At 35.5% G+C, this 25926-nt stretch overlaps 1 protein-coding gene across 2 annotated transcripts in view; it reads left to right on the forward strand.

Moving 5' to 3' along the window:
* Positions 1-25926, forward strand: part of PDE10A (phosphodiesterase 10A) — a 186140-nt gene that overhangs the window by 120416 nt on the left and 39798 nt on the right. The window contains exons 4-9 of one of the 2 annotated variants that reach the window (XM_085300770.1): positions 1965-2085; positions 3821-3870; positions 17799-17939; positions 20267-20422; positions 23226-23276; positions 24717-24775. In XM_085300770.1, coding sequence (XP_085156896.1) covers positions 1965-2085; positions 3821-3870; positions 17799-17939; positions 20267-20422; positions 23226-23276; positions 24717-24775 — 578 coding nt within the window. The remainder of the gene's footprint in view (positions 1-1964; positions 2086-3820; positions 3871-17798; positions 17940-20266; positions 20423-23225; positions 23277-24716; positions 24776-25926) is intronic. The other variant, XM_085300771.1, reaches the window with a different exon arrangement.

Here is a 25926-nt window from a genome sequence, read left to right on the forward strand (position 1 = left end):
TGTTTTAGGGTAGGTGGCTAAACATACTTTTGCAGATCTGGGTTAACAAGCATGTACAATGTAAACCCTCATTCATCATTTTYCTGTTATCTAGCTACTTATGGCTGTATAGTAAGTATAAAGCCATTCATAAAAATTTCACTTTCCTGAAATGGTAATACTGTTTTCTCCCTTTGAAAATCTATACAACAGTTAATATGAGACACGACAGAGGATAGTCAGTTGCTAATGGAAGCTCACCAGATACCATACTGTACTAAAAATGATAATGGCATTCTGTATTACCAGCTCAAGATGCAACCAAGTAGTAAATACATATATGTAATATGACCTTATGTTGCTGTCAAAATGTTTAATGATCACATTAATTTATAGAAAAAATTATCAAGTGTTATATTTTTTCTCTAAGGAGAACACCTTGGATATGCTAGGTCTTGAGAACACTCCTGATGTCCTAGGTCTCATACAATTCTAAATGTCTTTCTGGAGCAATAAATTAATGCACCATCATGCCTTAAGAAGGGACTGTGCTTATATTATGTCCTTCAAAAACCATTTTTAGACTTAGTGTACTAGGATCTGCTTAATTTGAAGGATTCACAAGTTGGTATTATTTGGCAAGGACTTTCTTTTTTGAAATGAAGAAACCAAACATCATGAATATATGGCATTCATGACATAATGTGTTACATGCAGAAATGCATGAAAGTTTTAGTGTGAATAATAACTTTATCGTAGGATATACTGTGCAAGTTTTGTGYCTAATGCATCATTAAATGTTTGTCAAATGCACACCTATATGCAAAGATACAGGCAGAGAAGATGTACAGAGATGTGAAGCAGTCACAGTAAGTGCATATAAAAGTGGGAGTGGTGGGAACACTGTGGTACTTATGTGGCATTTTCCACAATATTACTTACAGTAGTCTGGTCTATATTACATTTGGCTCTAAAGTATGAGTTAGCGAGAGAATAAGATTTACTCTTGCAAGCAACATTAATCCATCTAAATATCACCAGTTTCCTTTTTAGTTTAAGTGACATAATTTACTGCGTCACTGAGTTCAATAACTAATTGACCATACTGTTTTTTTTAGTTACTAGATAACCAGTTTTGGGCAGGATAATGAATCTGTGCTTATTGCTAAGTATTTCTATGAAATTGTCAGCAATGCTGTCACACTACACATGCACATTTATTGACAGTTTTATCTGCTGCTCAGGGCCTGCTTTCAGAATTGGGGAACCGGGTATTTGAAGGGGAGCTGGGCCCTGAAGGGAGGATGCACCTGCTTTCCTATGCTATTTCATCATACCTGCAGCTGGCACCCCATTGCTCCTATCTAGTCCTGATTGCTCTGTAATCTCTTTCTTGCTCTGTGTTGGTTATTTGCAGTTGAAATAAATGCCTATTATTTCACAACACTTAATGTGGTTTTGGCTCGTGTGATTTCTGTCCTGGACTCTTGGTATTAACTGCTGCTGTATTTCAAAGATGGAGATATTTGAGCTACCACCTCAAAGCTGTGGTGCTTCACACAGTTCCATCATTTGGTTCACAAATTCTAGGTGGAAGATACTGGCAAAGGGAGATAGCTGTCTCTTCCTGATGGAGTAGGAGCTTAAAAAGGGGAGCTGAAGGTTCCTTGCCTTCTGATTGTCACATCTCTCAGTTTCTTCTTGATATATTTTTGAGTGATCTTGGCCAAGTTTAGGCAGTTGCTAATTGCACAGTGGCTTACTTGGTGCGTTTTGAACAAATGACTAATGGAGCATGTATTTAAACACAGTACCTCTTACTTGACCATCACCTGGTACTGCAGGCAGCTGGATAAGGACAATAAAGATTGACTCAGATTTGAATTCTCAATTTATTATTATTTTTTAAAAATAAGCATATGTGTTAAAAACAACAAAATACAGCTGAGTTATTCTAAWTTTTTTTCTCATTTTTGCTTCAATAGTATCAGGACACGAATATGCAAGGCGTAGTGTATGAATTGAACAGCTACATAGAACAGCGCCTGGATACAGGAGGAGATAACCAACTACTTTTGTATGAACTGAGCAGCATCATTAAAATAGGTAAGAAAGAGAATTGGATGTGTCTGAGCTGTTACTTAGCCTTAGTGCTCAGCCCACTTCTTACATGCTTTAATTAAGATGAGCATTGAGGGATAACTGTGTATTCTTTGGATGTTGTCTCAATATTAACTTATTCCAGGTTGGCTTTTGCGTGTCAGTGATTCCCTGACTGCCTTTAAGTGAGTTTGTTCTTGGGAGCTGTCTATCCCATTGCAGAATTAGAGCCCCCTGTAAAATATACCACAAACCAGATTATTCTGATTATGATGGTATTGCAGTCAATACCAAAAGTAAAAGAAAAATCATCCTTCAATAATATTTTTGCATACTTTAACCTCTTTTCAACAAAACAGAGATGTTCTTGGGAGAGGGCATATATTTTTTATGATCTCAAAATACATTTAGTAGTCTAAGCATTTTTTTTTCATCTGTAAGTACCATTTTTAGTAAGGAAATAGTATATATCATTAAAAGTTAAGAAAATGCTCCCAGTAACAGCATAAGTATAAATGGTAGGTTTTTTTAGCCAGATTGGATGTGCTCAGACTTCCATAGATAGAATCAGTAGCTTTGTTCAGTATAGCTTTCAAGCAACTCTTTAGAAACATTTTCCCTACCCCTGCTACTTTGTCATTTTTAATGATGAAGTAATTTAGATTATTTCAGATTTAAGATATAAGAATTTCTTTTACCGTGTTCTTCTACCTCCTACCTCAATGTGCTTATATATTACAGCTGAAAGATTTGGAATTTGAGTGCAAGTTACCATTCCCTGAACTCTCATTGATATGACACAGTTGACAATAAGCAAGTAACTAGATAGGATTTTTTTTTCCTTCTGTTAAACAAATGCAGAAAGCCAATCTATCTGATTACACAGAAGTAGAATCACTCCTGTGAAATGTACTGAATGGATTCTTGTGTTTATTCATAAAAATGAGATGTCAGATACGTGTATTTACTTGTTATAACATTTATTAACTGTTGAAAAGAAAGATTTACTTAAAATATCAAGCATATTATGTAAAGCAGAGTAAAAACCATTGACCTGCTATCCTCTTCTGATTTTGAGAGTTTTTGTTTTAGCGATAAGGTTCATTGATTGACTTTAAATTTTTGAAAGTTCAAAGCACTTAGCTTTATTCTGTTTCATAAAACAATCTGAATCTCACAAAAATCGCTGAGAGGTGCCAACTTTCTGATGTGTCAATGTTTTTAATATGGGGCAGGTGCAGAAGATAGAACTGGTTTGTTCTGAAACACATTTTTATGGTAATATTTGCAACATTTTATTTTCCCATACTTTTCTGTCCTAAGACAAGGACAAATATAGCTTGCTATCTATAAATAGTACTTCTTTCACTCATGGAAATTGTAATGTTATCTGCCTGCTTATATTGTAGATATATGCTCTTATATTATTTCTTTGCTGTCACATGAACTAATTTGAGTTTATAGTCATTAGGCTTATGAATAAATATAAGATGTATAAAGATATCATTTCTAATTAGCTTTTAAAATGCATTACATGAGAATGCAGAAAGTAAGTATTATCCTGTAGTTTTAATTTAGTAGGGTCTAGGAAGTTTCAAGGGACACAGCAGTAGACTTTCACTTTTAGAATTTTAGATATTTGTCCTARGTGGAATTGAATCTGTGGTTTCACCTCAGAGAACTTGCATAAGTTCGATTCTCCCTCTGAGTACAATTCTTTCTTTTATTATTGCTTTGGCAGCTACAAAAGCTGATGGATTTGCACTATATTTCCTGGGAGAATGCAATAATGTAAGTATTCTGGATTTAGATGCTGCTTTTCTTTACAATTACAAGTGCATTTTCCCATTTTACAATGATATTTTAATTCAATTTTGTACTTCATTTAGCAGGAAATACTACTTGTGCCGAATATTAACATTATATTATTTTTATTTCTGTAAAGTAGAAGTGTATTGAACATAGTGGTAATCAAAAATGTTTTCTGTAATTATAGTGCTGTTCTTTATCTGACTGTAGCAATTTAACTTTGGATTTGGCCCCATTAACAATTGTTTTTAACAAAAAGAAAACTTAATTAAAATTTACTATCAGCATAACGGAGTCTTTTCATCTAGTTGCCTGCTGCAACTTGATARTGAGATAACATAGATTTCAGAAATAGTTTTTGGTTAACATGAAGAAATAAATGGTACATTTAAAGTTAATGAATCGGTAATTTCTGGTATAAAGTTATTGTCCGGAAAAAAATGAATCCAGTACATTATTCCTAGAAGTGTACGTGCTGTTTTATTATATGACATTTAAAATTCATTAATTTTTTTGTATGTAGATTAATTTATACAGATAGCAGCATACAAGATTTTGTAGCCACTGTAAATGCCTACAAAGAAGAAAAAGTATTTTGTGTTTCATCAGAGTTCAATCAAATTAAAAATCAGAATTTTTCCACAATTTTATGTCTTCCATTTGTTCAAAAAACAGGTTTAACTTTTCTAATTGAAGATGACTAGAGAGGAAAGTGTTTTCCTTGTTGTTTTTGTTTCCTTACTTTACATGGTCAATTTTAATAGCTTATTTTTATATAGTCCATTAGCCGATTTCCTCTGCTCTTTGTGAAATTAATTGCATTCAGAAAAAGGGGGAAAAAAATATCTGTGAAATAATGGAACAGAGGGTTGAAGAAGTGTGGACTAGCAGGTGACTTGTGCCCTGCCTGAGAATAGTTTTTACTTGTTCAAAAAAGATGGTGTATAATTCAGAGGAGGTAGAAGAAGACCCATAAAGAAACTTTCACAAATTAAGACATGGATACAAGTTTTGTATTTTTTTATTATTATTATTATTTAATAAATATTTCCTCTTATAAAGATAAACCATTTTATTATTCAGGAATTGTCCCAATTGGAGATGAGTTGTGTAAGTGTGTAAATGTTATGGATATTTTAATCACTTTTCACTAAGGATAGTAATTATAGTTTAAATGACATGTTGGTTCATCTTCAATTTGCCAGTGAGAACCAGTTTGGGTTCTCATTAGCAGATTATAGCATTTGCTTCCATGGGTGCAACATGAAGCAGACATTCCCTGAGGAGATTCCTCCTGTTGCAAGTGGCAGAGACTTGCAGGAAGTTTAGATGTTTGGATGCACAGCACAACTTTGGTGGCAGTAATCACATGCCAGCTGAACAATAAGTTCATCTCTCCCTATTGCGAATGCTCTGTAAAAGCTTACAGCAAAACTAACTTTACAGCTTGAGAATTCTTGCTGTGGTTAGTTTTTGCATTTTAGATTAGCGTGGCAACATAAGGGGTTCCTCCCAGGCTTTGATACCTGGAAGAATTGGGCAGTTTCTGACCTTCTTTGTTTTGTTTTATTTCCTTTATTTCCTCTGCGTGTTTTTAAATAGTCTTTTGAGCAGTTAAACTCATTTGCTTCCCATTATAACTCTTCTCTAAGAAGAAAGTTCCACCTACTAAGAACTAAGAACACATGTTGACTTTTTTTTAACCACTACTGTGTAGCTGCATCTCCCAAAGTGGAATGTTCTTCATGTACTTATTATATGGACTGATCCCAAGTCCTTTGAAGCTAGTATGAGATTTTCCATTCACGTTAGTGGGCTTTGGGCCAGACCCATATTTATTGTCGTGCAACTGACTGGTAATGCATTAATCTACTTTTGCAAGATGTTGTCACTGAAAATTAATTTGGATATCTTTGAGTCTTGAATATTAAATTTAAATCACATGTCCAAATTACATTAACCAGTGGCCAGCAAATACTAGCAGTATCACAGAATCATTAAGGTTGGAAGGGACCTCTGGAGATCGTTTAGTCCAACCCCCCTGCTCAAGCAGGGTCTCCTAGAGCATGTTAGACAGGGAAATATTTTTATTAAGTATATCTTTGTTAAATGAATTGAACAAAAATGATTCTGTAYAGCATAAGTGGCAGACTGGGGTGAATTCTTTAAGTTGATGTTCATTATTTTGCTTCAAAAGTGATTTAAAAAAGACCACCCCTATTCATTAAGGTAGGGAAAACAGTTGCTGAGCATCTATGGCCACATGTTGAAAAATGGCTTGTATTTTTTGGTGGATCAGATTTTAGATGCCTAATTTGAGACTTAAGTTTCTCAAGTTCATTTTTTTTTTTAATTCAGCATTTTACTTTTTGTTTGTTAGCTTTAGAAAGATACGTAAATCTGCCTGTATCTATCCAGACAGCAGCCTCAGGTTTCAGAACTAGTCTTAATATAAGTTATTTCCACCATACTTTCAAAGAAACAATCTGTGCCTGAGTGCTGCTTTTCCTGTATGTGCATCTGTCTTTGTGAGAATTAGGTAGTAGGAAGGGATTGTGTAAGAATGGGGGAATACAGGTAATAGGTAGATACTTTCTCACAGATGTTTTTCCAACCTTCAGTAATGTGTGTTGTAACTAGGGACACCTAGGGACCTCAGGATCAGAATGGAAGTGGAGGCATCAACTCTTCTTTGCTATAGCTCCCACTGTAAATATGCATAGGTATACTTGGGCCTGTTTAAAACAGCAACAAAACTAAACCTGAGCTTCTTGATACGAGTTAAACTAAGTTAAGGGGCATTTTTAGAATATGAGATTTCCATAACTACCTTTGGCCTAGATTAAATTATGAGTGTCTCTTTAGGATAGAAAAGACCTTCCTTTTATAGAAATTCTGTGTGTTTACAAAATGAGAAACTGCAAAAGATTACTACATACTGGGTGCTGTTATTTTTACTGAAGGAATAAAACTGCTCTATGATTGCAATTTTTAAGTGGGCAGTTACACAGTTCAGTGTAATTCTTTCTTCAATTATTAATATGGACAACATTTCCCTTGAAAATGATATTAGAATATTGTTAAAACATTTGCTTTAAAGAACCGAAAACATGTTTGTTTAGTGAGAAGAAAAGCTCTGGATTAGCTTGTCCTTTGGTTTTTATAAGAGCCTTTTTTTTTTTTTTTTTTTTTTTTTTTTTTTGAAAGAAGTCCATTTGAATTTACTGGAACAAGGTGTCCTGTTGCAAGTAGCGTGAGCACACTAGGATTCAAAAGGAAAATGACACCACTTTTGACTTCCATGAGTTTGTTAAAATACTGGTCCATATATAATGTTTCTTCGTAGCCTTTTTTGTTTTTTCTCTGTGGAAATCCCCCAAACTACATCTTAACTTGTGTTGGAGTAGGATAACAGTATAAGGACAAGAAGATTTCTGGCTGATGGGGCAGACTGAATGCCTTCAGGAGCCTTGGTTGAGTGAATTTACTTGATGTAGAAGCTGTCACACCGATTATAGGTTACAGTGTGTCTCCGTATGCGATCGTTACTCGCAATTGGTGCTGGAATGAATGTGAATAATTTCAGTATTTTAGTGACCTTCTGGTTGTTTAGATTGCTTGGGAGTGCTAGCAGTCCTTGCACTCCATGCTAAGGGTATTCTGATACCATGCTTCTACTTTTTAAATGATTGCCCACAAGCAGATCAGGACACTTTGCATGTCCAGCTCCTTGCTTCCCCATAAAGTCACCCTGTGTGTCAGAATCTGTTTTTGTATATTCTGTGCATTTGGTACAAGGTGATGCAAAATACGCATGCCCTGGGAATGGTATAGCTTTCTAATCCTGTAAAATGGTCTGAATAGAACTGTGCCCCTTCTGCATGTGATTCTTGAATTCTCTGTGTTTACAGTGTGCAGTACAGAAGTACTCCAAGAAATTATCTTTATTCATGGRTTAGTGTTTATGCAAATAAAATAATTTTATTCTTAAGGTACATAACATTCATTTTGCAAATACTATATACTCAGAAACTGGAAACTCTTCCAAATGAAACAGGAATATTTTTAAACATTCAAGGAAACCAATTTGTTTCGTTTCAGTTTTCTGTTTTATTCCTTATGGGGATGAAAATACGTTCAAACTTCTCATATTATGGCCTTAATTGAATATCATTTTTAAACATGACTTAAGGGATTTACTGAAATCCTAGTATTAGATTGTGTGTATATCCTAATCAATCCAAATACCATGCTAGTTTGGCATAGATTTAAGCTCATAAACTGGCATCTTTCAAGAGAATATTTCTAAAATACTTAGCAAAGCTACAGTTTCTAATATGTTACTATCACAGTAATATTACTGTATTAACTGATTTTTCAAATACTTCTGTGAAGTCCTTATTTGTGTAAGTAATTCACACATGGTTACATTGTGATTCCTACGTAAAGATGTATGAGTTGGAATTTAATAGGCATATACTTAAAGTAGCTTTTACTAGATCTTGTGAGCGTTACTTATTTCCTTAAACTGTAAATTGCATTGACAAACAGATCATCCTTGCTTCAGATAGGGTTTACAATAGCTTTTTTTGTGAGAAATAATTGTGTGAGACCACAAATATGTGCACATACTTTGTGCTTCAGGGTGTATATAATTAAGCTGTTCTAGAATTTCTGGTCGTACAGAAATTGTTGCAGCTTGATATGCAGTGCCACCTAGTGAATTTGAGCGACTCAAATCATTAAGAACCAAGAAAAAGCATCTTATATTTGCTAACTGCCTNTTTTTTTTTTTTTTTTTTTTTTTTTTTTTTTTGGTCAATCTGAGATGCCTGATTTTCAGCTTGTAGGCATCATCTCTGAAATTCAAGTCTCTTAGCCATGTTGCCAGGTGAACTCACTTCTAGTTGTAAGCCACTTCAAATGATGTTGATGTTTATCCTTGAATTAATTCTACCTTTTATGTACTCCTTTTGTGTATAAAGTGGAAGAAATCTGTTGCTTTCGTATTTGCTATGAATATTGATACTCACCAGAAAGGGAAAGCTATTGATGGAGAGGTGGAGGTGTTTAAAGCTGTTATTCATCTCTCTCCAATAAAAAGATCAACAGTGATCAGGTGGCTATCATAATTAATACCCGAGACAAAAAAGAAGACCTCAGCTTTGAATAGGGAAGGAACAAATAAGAAGGTACTTACCGAAGTTAGATATTTATAAATTGGCCAAGTCTTYACCATGTGAAGCTAAACAACATCTGAGAGATCTCTGACCTGCCATCTGAAAAATCGTAAAGGATAGGTGAGGTACAGGAAAACTGGATCTGGGAAAATCTGAACTTTAACCTGGAGGAAGAGAGTGGAAAGGAGAATGAGAGAATTATGATATCTCAGTTCAACTTTGAATTAACACATTATCAGAATGAGAGAAAATGAGTAACCATCAAGATACATTTTAATGAAATTTTGATCCTGTTATCATTTGCTATTCAGATAGACTAATGAAATATGGTCAGGATGAAAATACTACAGGTAGAGCACAGAACTATTTGGAAAATCACTCAGAGACTAGTTATTTGTGGCTCAGTACCAGAATGGAAAAACATGTTGGATAAATTCCCAAGGATTTATCCTGGATCTGGTTTTACTTAGTATTTTCATTAATGTCATGGATGACAGAAGAGAATATTCATATTACATTTGCATAAGATATGAAATTGGTCTGAAGAAACTGGACTCAGCGAGAACAAGTGCAGGGCTGTGTACATACATCATATCTTTCTGTGGAGGGTTGGTATCTTTGAGAAAGTTTCTGGTGGTTATAGTGAAGGTAGAGGTAAATATGAATCAGGAAGATCATTGATGTTGCAAAAAAAAGTCATTGAGCTATGTGGCGGAAGCAGAAAACTAGTCTTTGTGTAAAGTGAATTTCTCATTTCCTTCTACACTGGCAAGGCCTTGGGTAGAACAGTATGTTTAGTGTAAGCACTTCGCTCGAAGAGAAGTTTGGAGGAGCTGAAGAGAGTCCAGAAGAGAGCAGAGAGATTGGTCAGGAAACAAAAGAACTGGCATTGTTTAGTCTAAAGAAAATAAAGTTGCAGAGGAAAGATATGTCTGGATAACGCACAGGAGATGAGAATCATCTCTTTCCTATACCGGTAGTGGGTAGGGCTCTTGCCATAGTGGATGTAGATTGGTATTAGGAAAGCCTCTCCAGTTGTGGCTGTAATGAAGCACTGCAGTGTCTTGCCTGTGAGAGCTGAGCTATCCTCAGGTAGGTGACGTTTTTTTAATTCTTTATTCTGTGTCTGCTTCGTATAGCAAGATTGTTGCACTTGGGTTTAAACCCAGGACACAGTTGGCTATAGCTTCTCAAGACTTTACCCTGGTAGCACTGGGTTACTACTTCAGCCAAGGCAAACTACAGATCCAAGTTTCTTGCCTGGAGGTACTTTCCAAATCACTTTTGGTTTTGTTGGTCATCATTGCTTATTGTAATTAAGTTTTATTCATGCAGAAATACTGGCCTTCTGACATGATCTTTATACATTATCTGTAAATAATTTTATTGTTCACCTGTGTGATTTTAGCGGTACACTGTCACATCCTTTACCAAGAGTAAAAATCTGCCACTATTACTGAACAGAGAAGCATATGAGGAGCAAATACCCTACAGCCCACTTAATACAAACTTGCTTAAACTGGAGCAGGATCCAGTAAACCTTACCATCAAAACATGTTTGTACTTCAACCTTCATTCTAATCATAAAATCAGGCTCTTATTTAAAAAAAAAAAAAAAAAAAAAAAAAAAAAAAAAAAAAAAAAAAAAAAAAGAAAGAAAAGAAAGAAAAGAAAAAGAAGAAGAAGAAGAAAAAGAAAGAAGCTTGGATATGTATAAAAAAAACCTACAGTTGTATTTGCGTATTTATAAGAAGTTGTTTTTTTTTTTAATTACACACAGTTGTGAAATGGCAAACAGTACATGTTTGCATTTCAAACCTAGAAAATTTAGATGCGGAAAACTTAGTTGAATGGTTCCTAGCCTTTCTGGACTGGGGTTTGGTGTTTTATCGGATTCCCACACACTATGTCTCAAGAGCTGCTAGAAAAATAGTATGAGTTATGCCTGTAGTTGACCACCTCATCTGAAAAGCCAAAGACTTGAAAGCAGCTGAAAACTGCAGGTAACTTCTGATTATTGGAAGAGTTTCTGTCAGGAGAAGCTGATGCTATAAGTTAGAAAACTTCAGCGACTACACCGTATCTTCTCTTTTACTGTGATTTTGCTCTCTTGCCTTTATCAAGCATTAGATTTCCACTCAAAGGTAGTGCTGTGTTACTTCAGCATAACAAGATGAGTATCAGTAATTTGACATGTTCATGCTCTTAGTTGTTAAAAATGAGKTTTTTTTCAGCCGCAGTAAGAGATTTAAAAAGTTCATATTTCGTATTTCCTACAGACTAAGTGCATGGCACCAAGAGGACAGCATCAAGAGCCATGGTATTGTGGCTTACCTGATTTATACTAATTTGGCTATGGATCTGAAAGCTAAGTTTGTTATGTTTAACTGATAATTAAGAATGCGCTCTTGTTAATTCCCTTCAAGAACTAATTACAGGGTACATCATTCCTTGTTTCTGTAAATTGGAAGATTTGTTAATGTATTAGTATTTAAACGAGACATTAGACTTTACAATAGGTTATGTGTACCTAAAGTGTGTGTGAAAGGATGAATTTTGTTACATTTGGATTTTTTTGTTTGTTTCTTTCTTTTTTTTCCTTTTTTTTAAAGCAGCTCTTGCTTTGTGTGATCATGATAGCAGTCATTAGTGGATTCCAAATCAGAATTTAATATTTAAGAATAAACTTGATAAAATTTGATTTAATACAAATCTGATAAAAACTAGTTTAAGTTGATCACTCAATTTGAAGACAGACAGGAAAAAAGATAGAAAAACAAAACTAAAACCCCAAACCCAAAGGACATCAATTGTATGATTATTAAGTGATTTATTATCTTTTTTTCTTGCTTAGCCCTGTACCTAGAAACACATTTAATTTCACTTAGGAAGTTACATTTCCAGCTGAAATGGGTGCTAGCTAATGCTATGGAACAATTGCAGAAGTCACAAATGGTAACTGAGCTACTTGCCTTATAAAAATAGTCACTTTTTATACAGCCTAACATGCAGCAGTCCACATAGATAGCAATTTTTTATTGAAGACTTTTATCAAAGTGTTTTAAGAGCTTAAACTAGCAAGTTTCACTAACTTAAAGATTTTTGTGTCCAGTTGGAATGATCTGTCATGTCACAGAAAGCAGGAAAGGAGTTCATGGGCTCTGCATTTTGAACTATATATGGGAAGCTTCTGCTGTCAGATTTCAGTGCTCTGCTGAGCAAGTACATTTAAATGAAGTCCATCACCACATGTAACTTCTTGAAAAAAGACTAATGACAGGGTTTCTGGATTTGCCCTTTCCCATCTGTGCAAGCAGATTCAGCTTTTGTCTGGAAGAAGAGGTAACAGATCAAAATATCACTATTTTGATTTGTTACCCCGTCCTTGCAAACACATTTCAGGGTCCAGTAGGTTGCAGGATGTCAGAAAGTGAGAGCCTGTAAGCTTCTAAGGGACTGGCTCTCCAAGCCACTATCTACTGGTGTTCATCAAACCCAAAATGACTTTCTCATCTTATTTACCTTCTCCTTCATCAGTAGTAGAGATATCTAATGTTCTGTCTACACTAGATACTTTATTGCTTTACTTCTGCCAGTAGACAGGCAGTGGTATGGCAATGTCAGTGAAGCATTATTCATATTCAGCTGTTTCTGATACTGAATTACTCTCCCTGCAGGTGGTTTTGGCCACTGTAAGCTGTGTATAGGCATCCTGCTGTCTCCTTAACCTGTTCCCTTTACTGCATCATGGGTTATCAGTATTGTATTGGGAAATTACAGGATTTTTATATATTTCTTTATATTCTAAACTATTTCTTCTTCTTCTTTTTTTAACATATCATTGTTTTAAGCTGGTGTTGAAAATCACCTGGTTTCTTTCTTTCATTGTCACTTTACAGTGTCATTATCAAAAATGCAGCTTTTTCATGTCTGTTTTTGAAATAAAGTGTTCAAACCTACTGAAAAAGTACAAGCAATACAAAAGGATCCAGTATATCCCTTGCTTCATTTACTTATGAAACCATCTACCATGTAGTTGATATCTGCATGGGAGTTTGTGTAATTACCTTTTGAGCTGGTGCAGGATAATTTGAATGTGCATTTATAAATTGATGCTGGAATGTTTCACGGCTAGGAGAGATAAGAAGATGAGCTGCAAATTAGTACAGTATTTTTTAAGTACTTTATGAAGAAAAAGGAGAAATACGCAATATAAGCTGGATAGATGACATGAAAAACTTGATAGTTTTGGATATCTCGTCATGGTGGTAATTAAAGAGAATCCCTTAAAGCTGTTGATGGTTTTTAGGATTCAGAAGCCATATTTAGAATAAAGCAAACAAACCCACAGAACTCAAAAAATGCACATTTTTAGTTGGCATTAAATGTTTAGACTCATTTAAATTTGAATTGATCATATATGGAACATATTAACAGTTACGTAAGTTTATTAGATGTATGTATGTAAAAAATAAGAATGTGTAATGATGGAAGCTTATGGGCTAATTGGAGTTTATATATGGTTATGACAAAATCTGTAACAGTGCTGGGTGGTTGGAATAAGATTATCGATGATTCCATTACCTTGGAGATCAAAGGTTGCTTGATCAGGTTTAGCTGATTCTGTCCTTGCACAGAACGGTGCTTTTCTACCCATACAGAGAGAGAGTGAGGAGGAATAGCGGCAAATCTAGCAGGTAGTAGGGCCTTTGAAGAGTTTTTCAATCACTGACCCCTTAGTATTGGAGTTTGCAGTTTCCTGTAAGAAGCAGAATGGAATTGCTTCTGCAGATTTTTTTTTTTTTTTTTAATCACTAGAAGTAAAAGAATGTCCTCATGTTTTTGTCAATGAAAGAATGCCTATTGATGACAATAATTCACAGTAGTAACAGTGGAGGAGTTTACCAGCCAAACTCATATTTGCTCAAGGACACATGAAAGACTATGCTGACCAAAGCAACTTTTACTAGCAAAACTTTGTAGTGTAAACAAGGACGTGGTATATTGGCCGTTGAGGATCCATTGAAGGCCAACTGCTGGAGAGGAGTGGGCATAGGTCGAAGTGAGTTCTTTTGTTTTCTGGTGATAGTAGCTGTTTGTTGGGGGGGGTTATTTGTTTTGTTTTATTTTGAGATGCTGTTTCTGAGAAGGGAAAGATATTGTGTGTTGTTTTATATTTAATTATGGGCATGACTCAGAAGAGCAGTGTGGGAAAGCACATTTTATAAACATAGTTTAAATAATATAGTTACTTTGCTGAGTGTCACACATTGTTACCTTGGCATAGAGGACCAAGTATGTTTTAAGAAGAAGTAAGAAGAATGGTGTGAATAAAAGTGCTAATCTTTAAAGTATAGGAGGGATCAGCTTTGGTCTCTAGTGTCCTGTTAATTTGACTCATTCCACTACTCAGACTCCATAATTCAGACTTTAAGCATTATGTTTTTCATCTCCAACATTATGCAGTACTGCACAGTATGAACCACCTTTTTGGTACAGAACACATTATAGCTTTGCTCTTCCTACTATAAAAATACTTTTTTCACAGCAAATCTTTCTTTCTTCTAGAAGCATATAGTTTAGCAGGTCAAATACTTACAAAGAGATGTATTTCAGCACTAATATACCCTTTGGTTTTATGAATGTGTTTGATTTTTAAAAATATTTTTTTTTATCAGAATATTGATTAAATCATGAACTGTGGTTTCTTGAGTTTTATTAAAATAATTTTTTTTTGGATCATGAAGTGCTTTTCTTACATCTGTTACGTTAAAAGTTCTTTTTCATTCTGTTTGTGTGTTATGTCATGGAACTTAAAATTTACACTTACAAGACAAGTAACTGAAACAGTTAAGTATTACATGGATGTACTTCATTAGGTTACAAAAAAAAAGAAAGAATAAATGGAGCTTTTAAATCAGGTAAACTGGACAAACTTATTCTGGTAGATCCAGCGTACCAATCTATTTTTTTTGTCTTGGTATTTTTATATGTAGGGGGATAGAGGGTGGAGGACGTTAGTACATTCTTAAATTTGTATGTGAAATAAGCATTCTGGCTTGTCCGGTGTCCTTGCACCTTAAAGACTACTCTTAAAAGAAGTTATGAATGTAAATGGGAATATAGAGATCTGGAGAATAAGATTGAAGTTTGTATCAGAATGAACACAAAACTTCAGGATTTCATGTCCTCGTACCATAATGCAAGACATAAAAAGGATAAAAAGATATATATGATACGTGTTCAGTAGAGCTATTCCATGAAGAAAGCATCCTGCCTTCCAATTGCATAAGAAGTATAATATAAGGCATACTGAAATGTCTTGTCTTGTCAGAGCCAGAACACTATTTGGTTGTTTCTCTTAATTTTTAAGGTAGTTTAGTGTTCATCTGCATCACACTGTAAGTGAAAGAAGAACTTAGTGGAAAATAGTTTTTTGGTCTTACTGAACTTTTTTTTTTAGTGAGCTATGGAGTTTGCATTCAGATGGTAGTTGGAGCCTCAGCTAAAATAACCATATTGAAACAATTTTTTATCTAATTCCTGCCTATAAAGTGAGGATAGTCTCACTGCCCACCTTACAAGGGAGCTGTGATAATGTATAATTAGAGACTGAGAGGCATTCAGATATGTTAGTAGTGACGACCTCAGAAGTATCTAAAGATATATAAAGGAGAGTGAAAATAAGAGAAAAGACTTTGATTTCATACTGCCCAGAATTCACTTAATTTCTTTAAAAAATCAGACCCATCTATTTTATAGGATTTTCTGTTGTTTTTCTTGCAGAGAATTAGGTACGTGTATAATGACACCATACTTTAACAAGTCCAGTGTGAAGCTCCGTACTTACTGTTATGCTTATGTTGAAATCTTCTTTAAAAAACCCCATTTTTATCAGCCTTTCAAGGCAATATTGCATTCTGAGCTACAGGAATGTCTCATAGCAGAAGAATACTTGCAGCCATCTGCTTTATCTACTGTTACAGAAAACTCTGCGAATGACGCACATAGCAGATAGATGAAATGTAATTAATATTAATTACATTACTGGTGATTCTGTAGAATGTCAAGATATTGATCCCTGTAACAGTCCTAGTGAGAGCGAAGTCTGATAGTAAAATTAATAAGCACAAAGGAATGGCAGAACATGTCAGTCTTACTGGGAAAGTAATACATTTTCTTGGTGGTACTGCCACCTATGGTTTATAAATAATTCTTATTTTCTGTTTTCCTATCCAGGATGTTTGCTTGAAATGTTTCACCTTTATTTCATGTACTATCTCTTCTTAATTTGAAATTATGAAGTTATTTACCAGTTGAGTTACTGAGTATGGGAGTTCTCCGTATATTCCCATGGTCAAGTAGTTTTGCTATTTAAATAAATTGGATCATTGACTACAATAAATAAGAAAACACAATTTGCGAATAGAAGGTTGATTTCTGAAGTCATGCTTTAGTTGTGTGATTATGAGGAACATATAAGGAGGATAGGACATTAAGCTGAAGTCTTGGAAATGCACACTTGATCCCTGCATACTCGCACATTGTGCGACAGTGAGCAAGTCATTTACTCTTCAGTGTGTAACTTCCCTTTGTGTATAAGGGGTAATAGTTCTTCTCAGCTGACTGAGTGTGACAATGTTAAACACTTTAAAGATTTGCAAGTCTCTAGGATTCTACAGAATTAGTATCTGTATAAATTGATGGATGTAAGGAGATGGACATGGATAAAGGAAATAGAAGGTGACACTTTTTGCTTGTACAATGGACTATTTCTACTGCTGCCCGTGCAAACAAGCTTTCTTTGCAGTTTTGTGGCTATTTAAAACTACTTTGTGACTATTTTAAGACTGCTTTGTTTTGCTTTGTCTGAGGTAAAAAAAAAAAAAAAAAAAAAACACATTATTTTAAAGAGAATGTGATAGGGACATTGTTTTCCAGCACAAGATAGGTCCTTAAAATATGTGATTCACCCTAAAACGAGTGGAATTCTAGATTTGAAGAGTGTTTGGCTCGCAGGTTCAGCCTTTATGTGTGTGTTTAGTTTTCTTTTTGGAATACAATATTTGCAATCCCATCTATTCCAGTGGTGTTAATTTGTTTGGTACTTTAGTTGTATAAACCAATTATGATACGTTTCTGGATGACTTTCATGATGGGAATGTTGTCGTAATTATATCTGACTTTTTGAAAAATACGTGTTTTGGTTAGGCAGCAAGTAACATGCTTCTAGTGAAAGGGATCAATACGATCACTTGGGTTTCAGGAGATAACAGTTGCAACATAATTTTGAAATAACCTTTTCCTTGGGGTGAGATAAACAAGGAAGTTTAAACATCATCTCTACTTTCTGAGCTTTTTATACTAAAGTAAGTGAATGCATTGTAGGGGGGGAAAATCCCTGTCTTTGTTTTGCAAGATAATACTTTCCTCTGTGATTCTGTATATGATACATTATGTGTTCAAGAAAAACACAGTCTGACCCTGATAAAAGTGATGACTGACTTCAGCAGGAAAGTTATCCACTATGTCAATAACACATTTAGAGTGGAATTTCCTACGATTTTGATGGAGTTGAGCAGAGTTTATCCAACTACTTATTGTCATAAGTACAGAAGCTGCATTTCTTGCATTATTTCCTTTATTCAATCTTTTACACTGCGTATGTAGCACAGTAACTCTGTAAATGTAGCCAAACTTTCTAATGGCATTTTTTTTCCTTCCAACTAGAGTCTGTGCGTATTCACACCACCAGGAGCTAAAGAAGGACAACCACGGCTCATTCCTGCAGGGCCCATTGCACTTGGCACTACAGTATCTGCTTATGTAGCCAAATCGAGAAARACGTTGTTAGTAGAAGATATTCTGGGGGTAAAAAACTTTCACATTTTTAATGAGATTAATGTAACATGTTCTTAGAATATTTTGGTCTCAAATATTTATTGAGCTGGATGTATAAAAATAAAATTTACAACTGCTCTGCTGCTGAGGAAATAAGTTTGAGTTAATTAGCTTGATGGAATAATTTTAGAATGTCTCATTCATTTTTAAACTTAAAAGTTTTTTTTTTGCATTCAGACATTTTTTGTTGTCAGAGAATGGTGCTAATGGTACCACAGCCGCTTAGAAAGGGAAGTACTAATAGTCAAAACTCCTACTATTCTGGTCTTAAAATATTCTGTGTACTAGTCCCAAATGTGAGATTTGCAGCACTTGCCTCATACTGACAATGTCAATCAAAATTTTGATTATTAGGCAAGATTTTGATCTCTGCTTAGAGTAAATGTAGCTAGAGTGCTTATACTAGTTTCAGTAGACCTACATCAAAAACAGAGTAATGCAACTGACATCAAAATCCAGTCCTTTGTAAAAGGATCTGATAGTTCTGATTTGACTTCCTGGCACTCTGTTTGTCTGGGTTTTGGAGGGTCTTCTGGGGTTTTTGGGGTACATTCYTTTTTGAATTCTGTTCAGAATAAGAATCTTTGAATGTTGTGACCAAAATTGGACATTGTCACGTGCAGTTTAAAAAGTACTTGTTCAAAAATAATGACCTTTACTGGGTAAATATGGGCTATAAACAAATATACTAAATGCGTAATGTGAGCACACTTAGAAGAAAAACCCCASAGACCCCAGTTTCTATGTAGTAACAGTTGGTACTTCCTATACACCATGGACTACAAAGCTTTTGTATGATCTTAGTGGTTTTCAGTTAGTAACATGTAGGACTTAATTGGAAATTACCAGTGACACTTTAATATTGTGTAAGGATTGTGTGAGTCCGTTTTACATTCATGATAAAATCAGGGAGGTTTAGTGGAGAGCAGTTCTGAACTCTTTGGTGGTTTACAGTATCAGCATATTGTTGACTGAACTTGAGACTAATTTTCTCTTCTTGAGTGATTTTTGCATGGACACACTAAACATCTCTGTACATACACAGTGCAGATGCTAACATGCGTGAGTATGTGGTGCCATAAAGAAACCTAATGTGTTAACATACTTCTGTTGTAGAATTCAAATTGTGAGCCTCTGCAGAGGCTCTGCAGTGTAGCAGGTAGTTCTCTGTGTAAGGGAACTGCAAAATCCACTTGTCCTGTGGTTTTAGGAGTGCCTCAACAATAAAAGAGAAGAACTTTTACATAGGCTTGCCAGCCCTTTTCTGTACAAACCAGAATTAAAAAGTGAAAGCAGGAGGCTCGGATTGCAAAATGCTTGCCGCACTCCTTCCTCAGAGTTTGAGAGAGGCTGTCATGTTTTTCCTAGCCATTCATGTTGGTTCTCGTTTTAGCAATTAAGGTGCAGATGACTTGGTGGTTTTTTTGGGAATGGAGAGATTCCTGCCCTCACAGTGTGTTGAGGAAAAGAGGATGTCTACCTTTCCTTAGCAGCCTGTAGGGATCATCTGGTAGGAATAAAGTATCGAGGGACTGGTGTGCAACAAAGTGGGTTTAGCATACTTTAGATAGCCTGGGTTACTGCACTACTACTAATAGCATATGGGTAGTCTCGGTTCTTCTTAAGTTTTCATTCATAGGGAAGTGAAGCTGTAAAGCCTTGGACAGGCCACAGTTAGATCAGAAGTTAAAAATTTATGTTTTCTATGGTAGCAGCTGATAGATTATTTTAACGTTTGTTCTTGTRACTTTTGCACAGGCTTACTCAGGATGGATAAACAAGAAAAAGACAAAGATTCGCACGCATAATTTTTTGGCAACACAGTTTCCTCAGGAGCTGTTGGTTAAGATTATAACTCTGTATTAACTAGAGCTTTAGCCTCAGGTTTTGATTTTTATCCTCTTGCAAGGGCTTCTGGCTGCTTGGTAACACTGAAATCTGAACAGTTTGCTTCATAATTACAGATGCCTTTTGTTTTCTTTTTGCATCATCCAGACTGGCGTTAGCAATGAAGCGCTGCTTTTGCTGCCTGTGAGATTGGAGAAAATGTATTAAAAAGAAAAAAAAAGGCAAACACAAAATTGGTTGTAATACCATAACCAGTTCTAACTTTGCATCAATACGTTTATTTGTGCATGTACGTTATGCTGAAAAACAATTTTAGTGGAATTTTTCAGTAAATGTCATTATAATTCATGTTGATTTGGTCAGCCAGGAGAGGGAGAAAAGTGTCAATATATCTTTTACATTAATGTTATGATATTTACGTTTTATCAAACTATGTTTACATTTTCTAGGATGAGCGATTTCCCAAAGGTACTGGACTGGAATCAGGGACTCGGATCCAATCTGTTCTTTGTTTACCGATTGTCACTGCAATTGGTGATCTGATTGGTATCTTGGAGCTTTATCGTCACTGGGGCAAAGAAGCTTTCCACCTTAGTCACCAGGAGGTGAGGCCTGACCTAACCTAGTTTGTTTTAAAATTCTTGAATTCAAGGCAATGCTCAGCACTTCAGCCCCCCTAGACTTCCTTCTCTTACTCTGTGTTGTTTTGAAATTTGATTTTATTAATATTGAATATTATTTATTGAAGAAATAGTTAATGATTTGTATTTTCAGTAGCAGGAGGTAGAGTTTACATACACAGTTACAGGAACATGCCAGGCATTTAATTAGTTTTGTGGAAAAACAGTTTTGAGGATATGATTTGTGTATTGATTATAAACTCAAAAAGCTAGTCAGTGCAGAGCAGGTGAATGAAAATGTGTATCTATGCAAGTATAAATCAAATGTAACAGAATGAAATTGTTTTATGTATAAAGGACACTGCCAAGTGTCCCAAAGGACTTACCTTGGGTCTCAATTTTAGCTTTCCAGTAAAGCTAAAAGCTTTGTTTTACAGTATGGAAAACATTTTTTTTTAATTGATTTTTTGGTGTGGTTTCTCAAGTAAGTGAGCCTTATTGTTGGACTTTCCCTCTTACGGGATGGAAAAAATTATTTTATTTTAAAACAAGCAAAGACCTGAAGCAAAAGATTTCACTTGCTCACATTCTCATTCTCGTACCCGAACACTCACAGGCACCAAGATGTGTGTGTCTAGGTGGTATTTCTGGGAGTCGGGCACCAAGACTTGTGTATCCTGGGGTAGTCTCTCCAGAATTCTTTGCAATGACATGGAGGAGGACAGGGGATACCAGCTGTAGAGTCCTTATGTCTCCTGCTTTCTCCTTCAGTTGGCAACCATGCTGATTTGGGGTCTGCCTCCCCCCCCCCCTTATTCTCTTTAGGAGCTGACAGTGATTGTGGKTTTTTTTTTGCCTCTCCAACCTGTCACACCTCTGTGAGTCATCAGGATTTACTCACTGTCCTTTGTCTCCCGTCCTCCTGTCCTTAGAAGTCACCTATAGATGTGCTGGTATCTGGATGACCTGCTAATCTAGGTGCCTCTGCTACATGCCATTCTTAAAGCATTCTTCTGCTATTCGCTCCTTCTGGTGCTTCCACATTTACATGTTCCCATTCATACCCATCTTCACATTTCAATGACAATTCTCTACACTGTATGATTTACTGCGTAAGGCCTGTGGAATTATGCTGTCCTTATGTGTCCATCTCTCAATCTTATGTTAAGAGTAAAAAAGATGAAGTAGATGTCTCAAAGGCTATGGCTTTATATTAAAGGTTTCAGAAGTGCATCTTACTTTCAGGTCTAGATGTGGATCCTTGTTATGTCACATCTCCATATAAGATGACTCAAAATGCACCATTTCTCTCTATACCCTTATTTCCAAGGGAAGAGAATTTGAACTCAAAGGAAAATGGAGTGAGTTCTAGCTGGGTGGACTATTGTCTGGACAGTAGAAAAAGATGCACCRTGGAGCATATGCGGTCTTTGCTTTAGCTGTAGTGAAGAGTAATTATTTTTTGGAAAAAAACAAACTACAGACAAGAGATACCAGCACTAGTCTTCCCAAGGAAGGAAAAGAACAGCAGAATTTGTCCATTGGATCTTCTGTTTATCAATAACATAAGTGTTCTAATCTGGTGCACATGCTTGTATGTTGACTGGGCAGCCAGCACATGTGTAGCTTCAGACTCAGTGTGGCACTTGGTATCTTTTCTCCAGCAGGTGGAGCTCATAATAGAGGACTGGGATATTATGGTGGTGCCAGTGTGTCACAGAACAAAGAACAGATTTGTACAAAACCAGACCTCATTAATTTTGCTGCTTACACAGAATTTATTTATTTTTTAGTATTTTCCTACTAAATAGTAAACATTACAGGGTCTGAAATTCATATAGGCCTTAGACATGGATTGTTTTGTGCAAAGCAGCTATGTATCTTTTATATTATATTAAATACCTTCCTTAACCTAAGTTCATTAATGCTGTATTTGTAAAAGAGTGACTGCTGAATAGAAGAATTTTATTAGTAAATTAAAAGTATTTAAAGGGCACTTTGTGAGTGTTCTAAAATGTTCTTTTCATTTTCAGATTTCAGAAAGCCTTTGGATACCATTAGCAATTTTAACAAAATGCACACAATATGTTCTGTAGAAAAAATGTACATTAGGACGATACACAGCAGCAGACCTCTTGCACTTCTGTCCTCTGTGTTCCTATAAAGCTCATGTGTTTCAAGGACAGGAGACTGTGCATGGGAGCACATCTTAGTTAACTGCAGTTTAGGTGACATTTGTTTGAAATGTTGCCTGGAAACTGACATACTTAAAACACTGGTCTTGTGCTGAGTGATGAAGTCTGTTTTTACTGCAACCAAAATGGTAGTGAAAGGAACAGTGCCTGTTTATAGCTGGAAGCAGTTGTGACTGAAAAGGTGAAGCCCCAGTAAGATGTTATGAGATATTTTGTTCTATGGTATATGCCTTTCAGCAATGTCTATAAGGTGATTTCTAAAGCCCCTTGAATTCTGGGAACATTGTTTTGATTTTGTATTCCCAAGCTGATGAATCCTCCATACTGCTTCTGACGACCATTGATAAGCATCCTTGTGACAGAAAAAATGAGGATTATTCTCTTGTGACTGAATGTACTGTACTGAAATTGAAACACTCGCAAGTATACTACAACTTGCACAAAATAAATGTCTTCTCGCAAGTTTTTGCCACCTGTTTTTGTCTGAAACAGCTTCGTCAATTTATTATGCAGCTGGATAGAGAGAACTATGATATAACTGATGTGAAATTTTCAAGGTTTCTTCAGAGTTAGTTTTTTCTCTTTTGTTTCAGGTTGCAACCGCAAATCTTGCATGGGCTTCAGTAGCAATACATCAAGTACAAGTGAGTGTGGGTTGTTTTTCTATTTTCATTGTGTAGAAGCATGGCCTATGTTCAAATTTAAGTAGTCTAATCTAGGTCTGTACTAAAACATTGATTTWAATCCCTTCCTGCAAGCTGGGAATAATATGGTAACATTTCTGGTGTTCATTGAGCTGTTTTTCCGTACATACTCCATCATCTCAGAGAAAACGAAAAAGGATTCTTGTCGCAACTCACAGGAAGAGGATTGTTACATTCCTCTTCTCAAGGTGTCTTTCATACACCTTCCAGAAGACTTGCTCTGTTAGCTGCTCTCCTTTTCTAGACTCTAATCTTTGTTACAGTGTCAGAATTGCAGTTGGGTGCAGTTGTATCTTCCCTTCACTTTATGATAATGACTCGGTCTTTAACTGAGAAGTCTTTTACATGAAGGAAAGCAACACATAGAAAACATAGTTTAAGCCTGTTCATTGATTGTTCTCATTTCTCTCCCTTTTGCTCCTCTGGACTTAAACAGAGCACTCTCCCCTCTGAAGTTTTTGCTTGGGAAGAATATGAGAGATTTGATCTGTTTTTAGGTGTTGCCTACCAGGCTTACAGTTATATTTTGGGAAGCAATATATACTTAGAAATTGTACCTAGTTACTTTATTACATGCAAGAGTTGTATTTGTGGATATAGCTTGTCATATTTTGTGGTTATTTATATCTACATTGCACAGGTACAAGATATTACCAGATATAGATGGTATTTTATTGTGTAAAAGATACAGTGGAGGCTTCTTTTTCCTTTCTTTCAACCTCCGTGTTTGCTTTAGTAACGTACAGATGTACAATTGTACTTTTGATGCAGAATATGAAATTAAATTGTTTTATCTAACACTTTATTTTTAGAATACAGTTTGTATACATAATTTTTAGTGTTCTTATTCCAGTTGATTTCTCCAAAAGATGAGTGTACATTATCTGCCTTTATTGGGCAAAAAGCKTGGATAAGGTTGTCTAATCTCCTTCTTCATTTGTGCCTACATGTTCCTTTACAACCTAGGAAAAAACTGGTAAAAGAGTAGGGTAAGGAAGAAAACAAACAAAATATTTGACGTTCTCAGCTGAGCTGAGGATTTGGATAAGGAAGTAGAGTTAAGCTGATTTTGTAACCACATTCACGGGCAGTCTGTGAGAAAGCACGTACAAATATAATGACTGACATCTTTCAAAGAGAATTAAGAAAAGTGTTATTCACATTTGACATTTGTAGCTCAGCCGTTATATAGGCAAGATTGAAGCCCAGCACACAAAGCCAGCCTTATAATAGATTTTATGTACTGCTGTAATATGTATATACTTCTAGTGGCATTTTTTTGATAAATGTTAAACAAAAACAAGTAGACAATGTGACTTCAGTTTCCCTCTCACTTCAAAGTTCCCGTGGAACAAATGATAACACGATCTGTGCTTCCAGGTGTGCAGAGGCCTTGCCAAGCAGACGGAACTGAATGACTTCTTGCTTGATGTTTCAAAGTAAGTGTGATTTGTAATCTCATCAATTTATTTTGTTTAGCTTTTTCTTTTTTTTTTTNTTTTTTTTTTTTTTTTTTTTTTTTTTTTTTTTTTTTTAACTCAGCTGTTCTAACTCAACTGATCTACTGTGTGGCCGTGAACAGAGGCAACACACACCTCAGAAGGCAGGCAAACTTAAGCACAAGGGCATCAACGAACGATGTGGATGGCGGTGGTGCATACCTGTTAAGTGTTTTTGTTTCTGTGTAGGAAGAAAATGGAACACCTAGTTACACTTCATAGAACTTACATGCTGTTGTTTGTTTTTTATACGCTACTTATTTTCTCTTCTGTCAGAGTTAAAGATAGCTCTCTATGGAAAAGAAGCTTCCTCTTTTGTTTATTTTCAGACTTAGAAGGCTTTTATGGATTTTACAAGACGATAGTTTACTTGCTTCAGCCCTTTTTTATGTATTTTAACATATATGTGCATGTCTGCACACAAACACACACACTTGCATACATGTACACATTTCAAGGATATATTCTTGAAGAATCAGAGCTGCCACACAACTGTTTACCCCCTGCATTTTCTGAAGGTCCTGTTTTCATTTTGAAAGAATTGTCTTTGTGTGCGGTATGTTTTCTTCTAATTTCTTGTCATGATAAAGCCAAGCTTAAATTGAAAAATCTAGGAAAAATGTGAGACACTACTTTTAGTCCGGTGAAGTCAGCTTAAAGTGTTTTAAGTAATCTACTCTTTATGCCTGCTATCAGTGTCTTAAACAGTAAAGGTGGCCAGTAAATTATAACACAAAAATACGAAGTTGTAGCTTTGGTAAATCAGAGAGTTTGGTGTGCTTGACAGTATTTTGTCAAACAGTTCAGTGTCACCTAAGAATTTCTATATGCATCATAAAGAATTGATGACACTGTAGAACAGTGAAATATTTTGGCTGTGTGGTGTTGCAAACATTTGCTGTGGGTTTTGATCAACAATTCTCAAACACGAGATTAACAAACATCCAGGTTTCCTTTGCTACAGTTCAGGAAGGCAGGTAGCTGAATGGACTCTGACTTGGAGGGGAATAATTTACCTTCTGCAAGGAGGGCTAGCTGACTGTCCCCAGATGTTTCCCCTAGGTTTCTCCCAAGAGATGACCTTTTTTTTT

This window comes from Rhea americana, unplaced genomic scaffold, assembly GCF_003343005.1.
Source record: "Rhea americana isolate MKP2758 unplaced genomic scaffold, rheAme1 scaffold_169, whole genome shotgun sequence".
Classification (NCBI taxonomy): Eukaryota; Metazoa; Chordata; class Aves; order Rheiformes; family Rheidae; genus Rhea; species Rhea americana.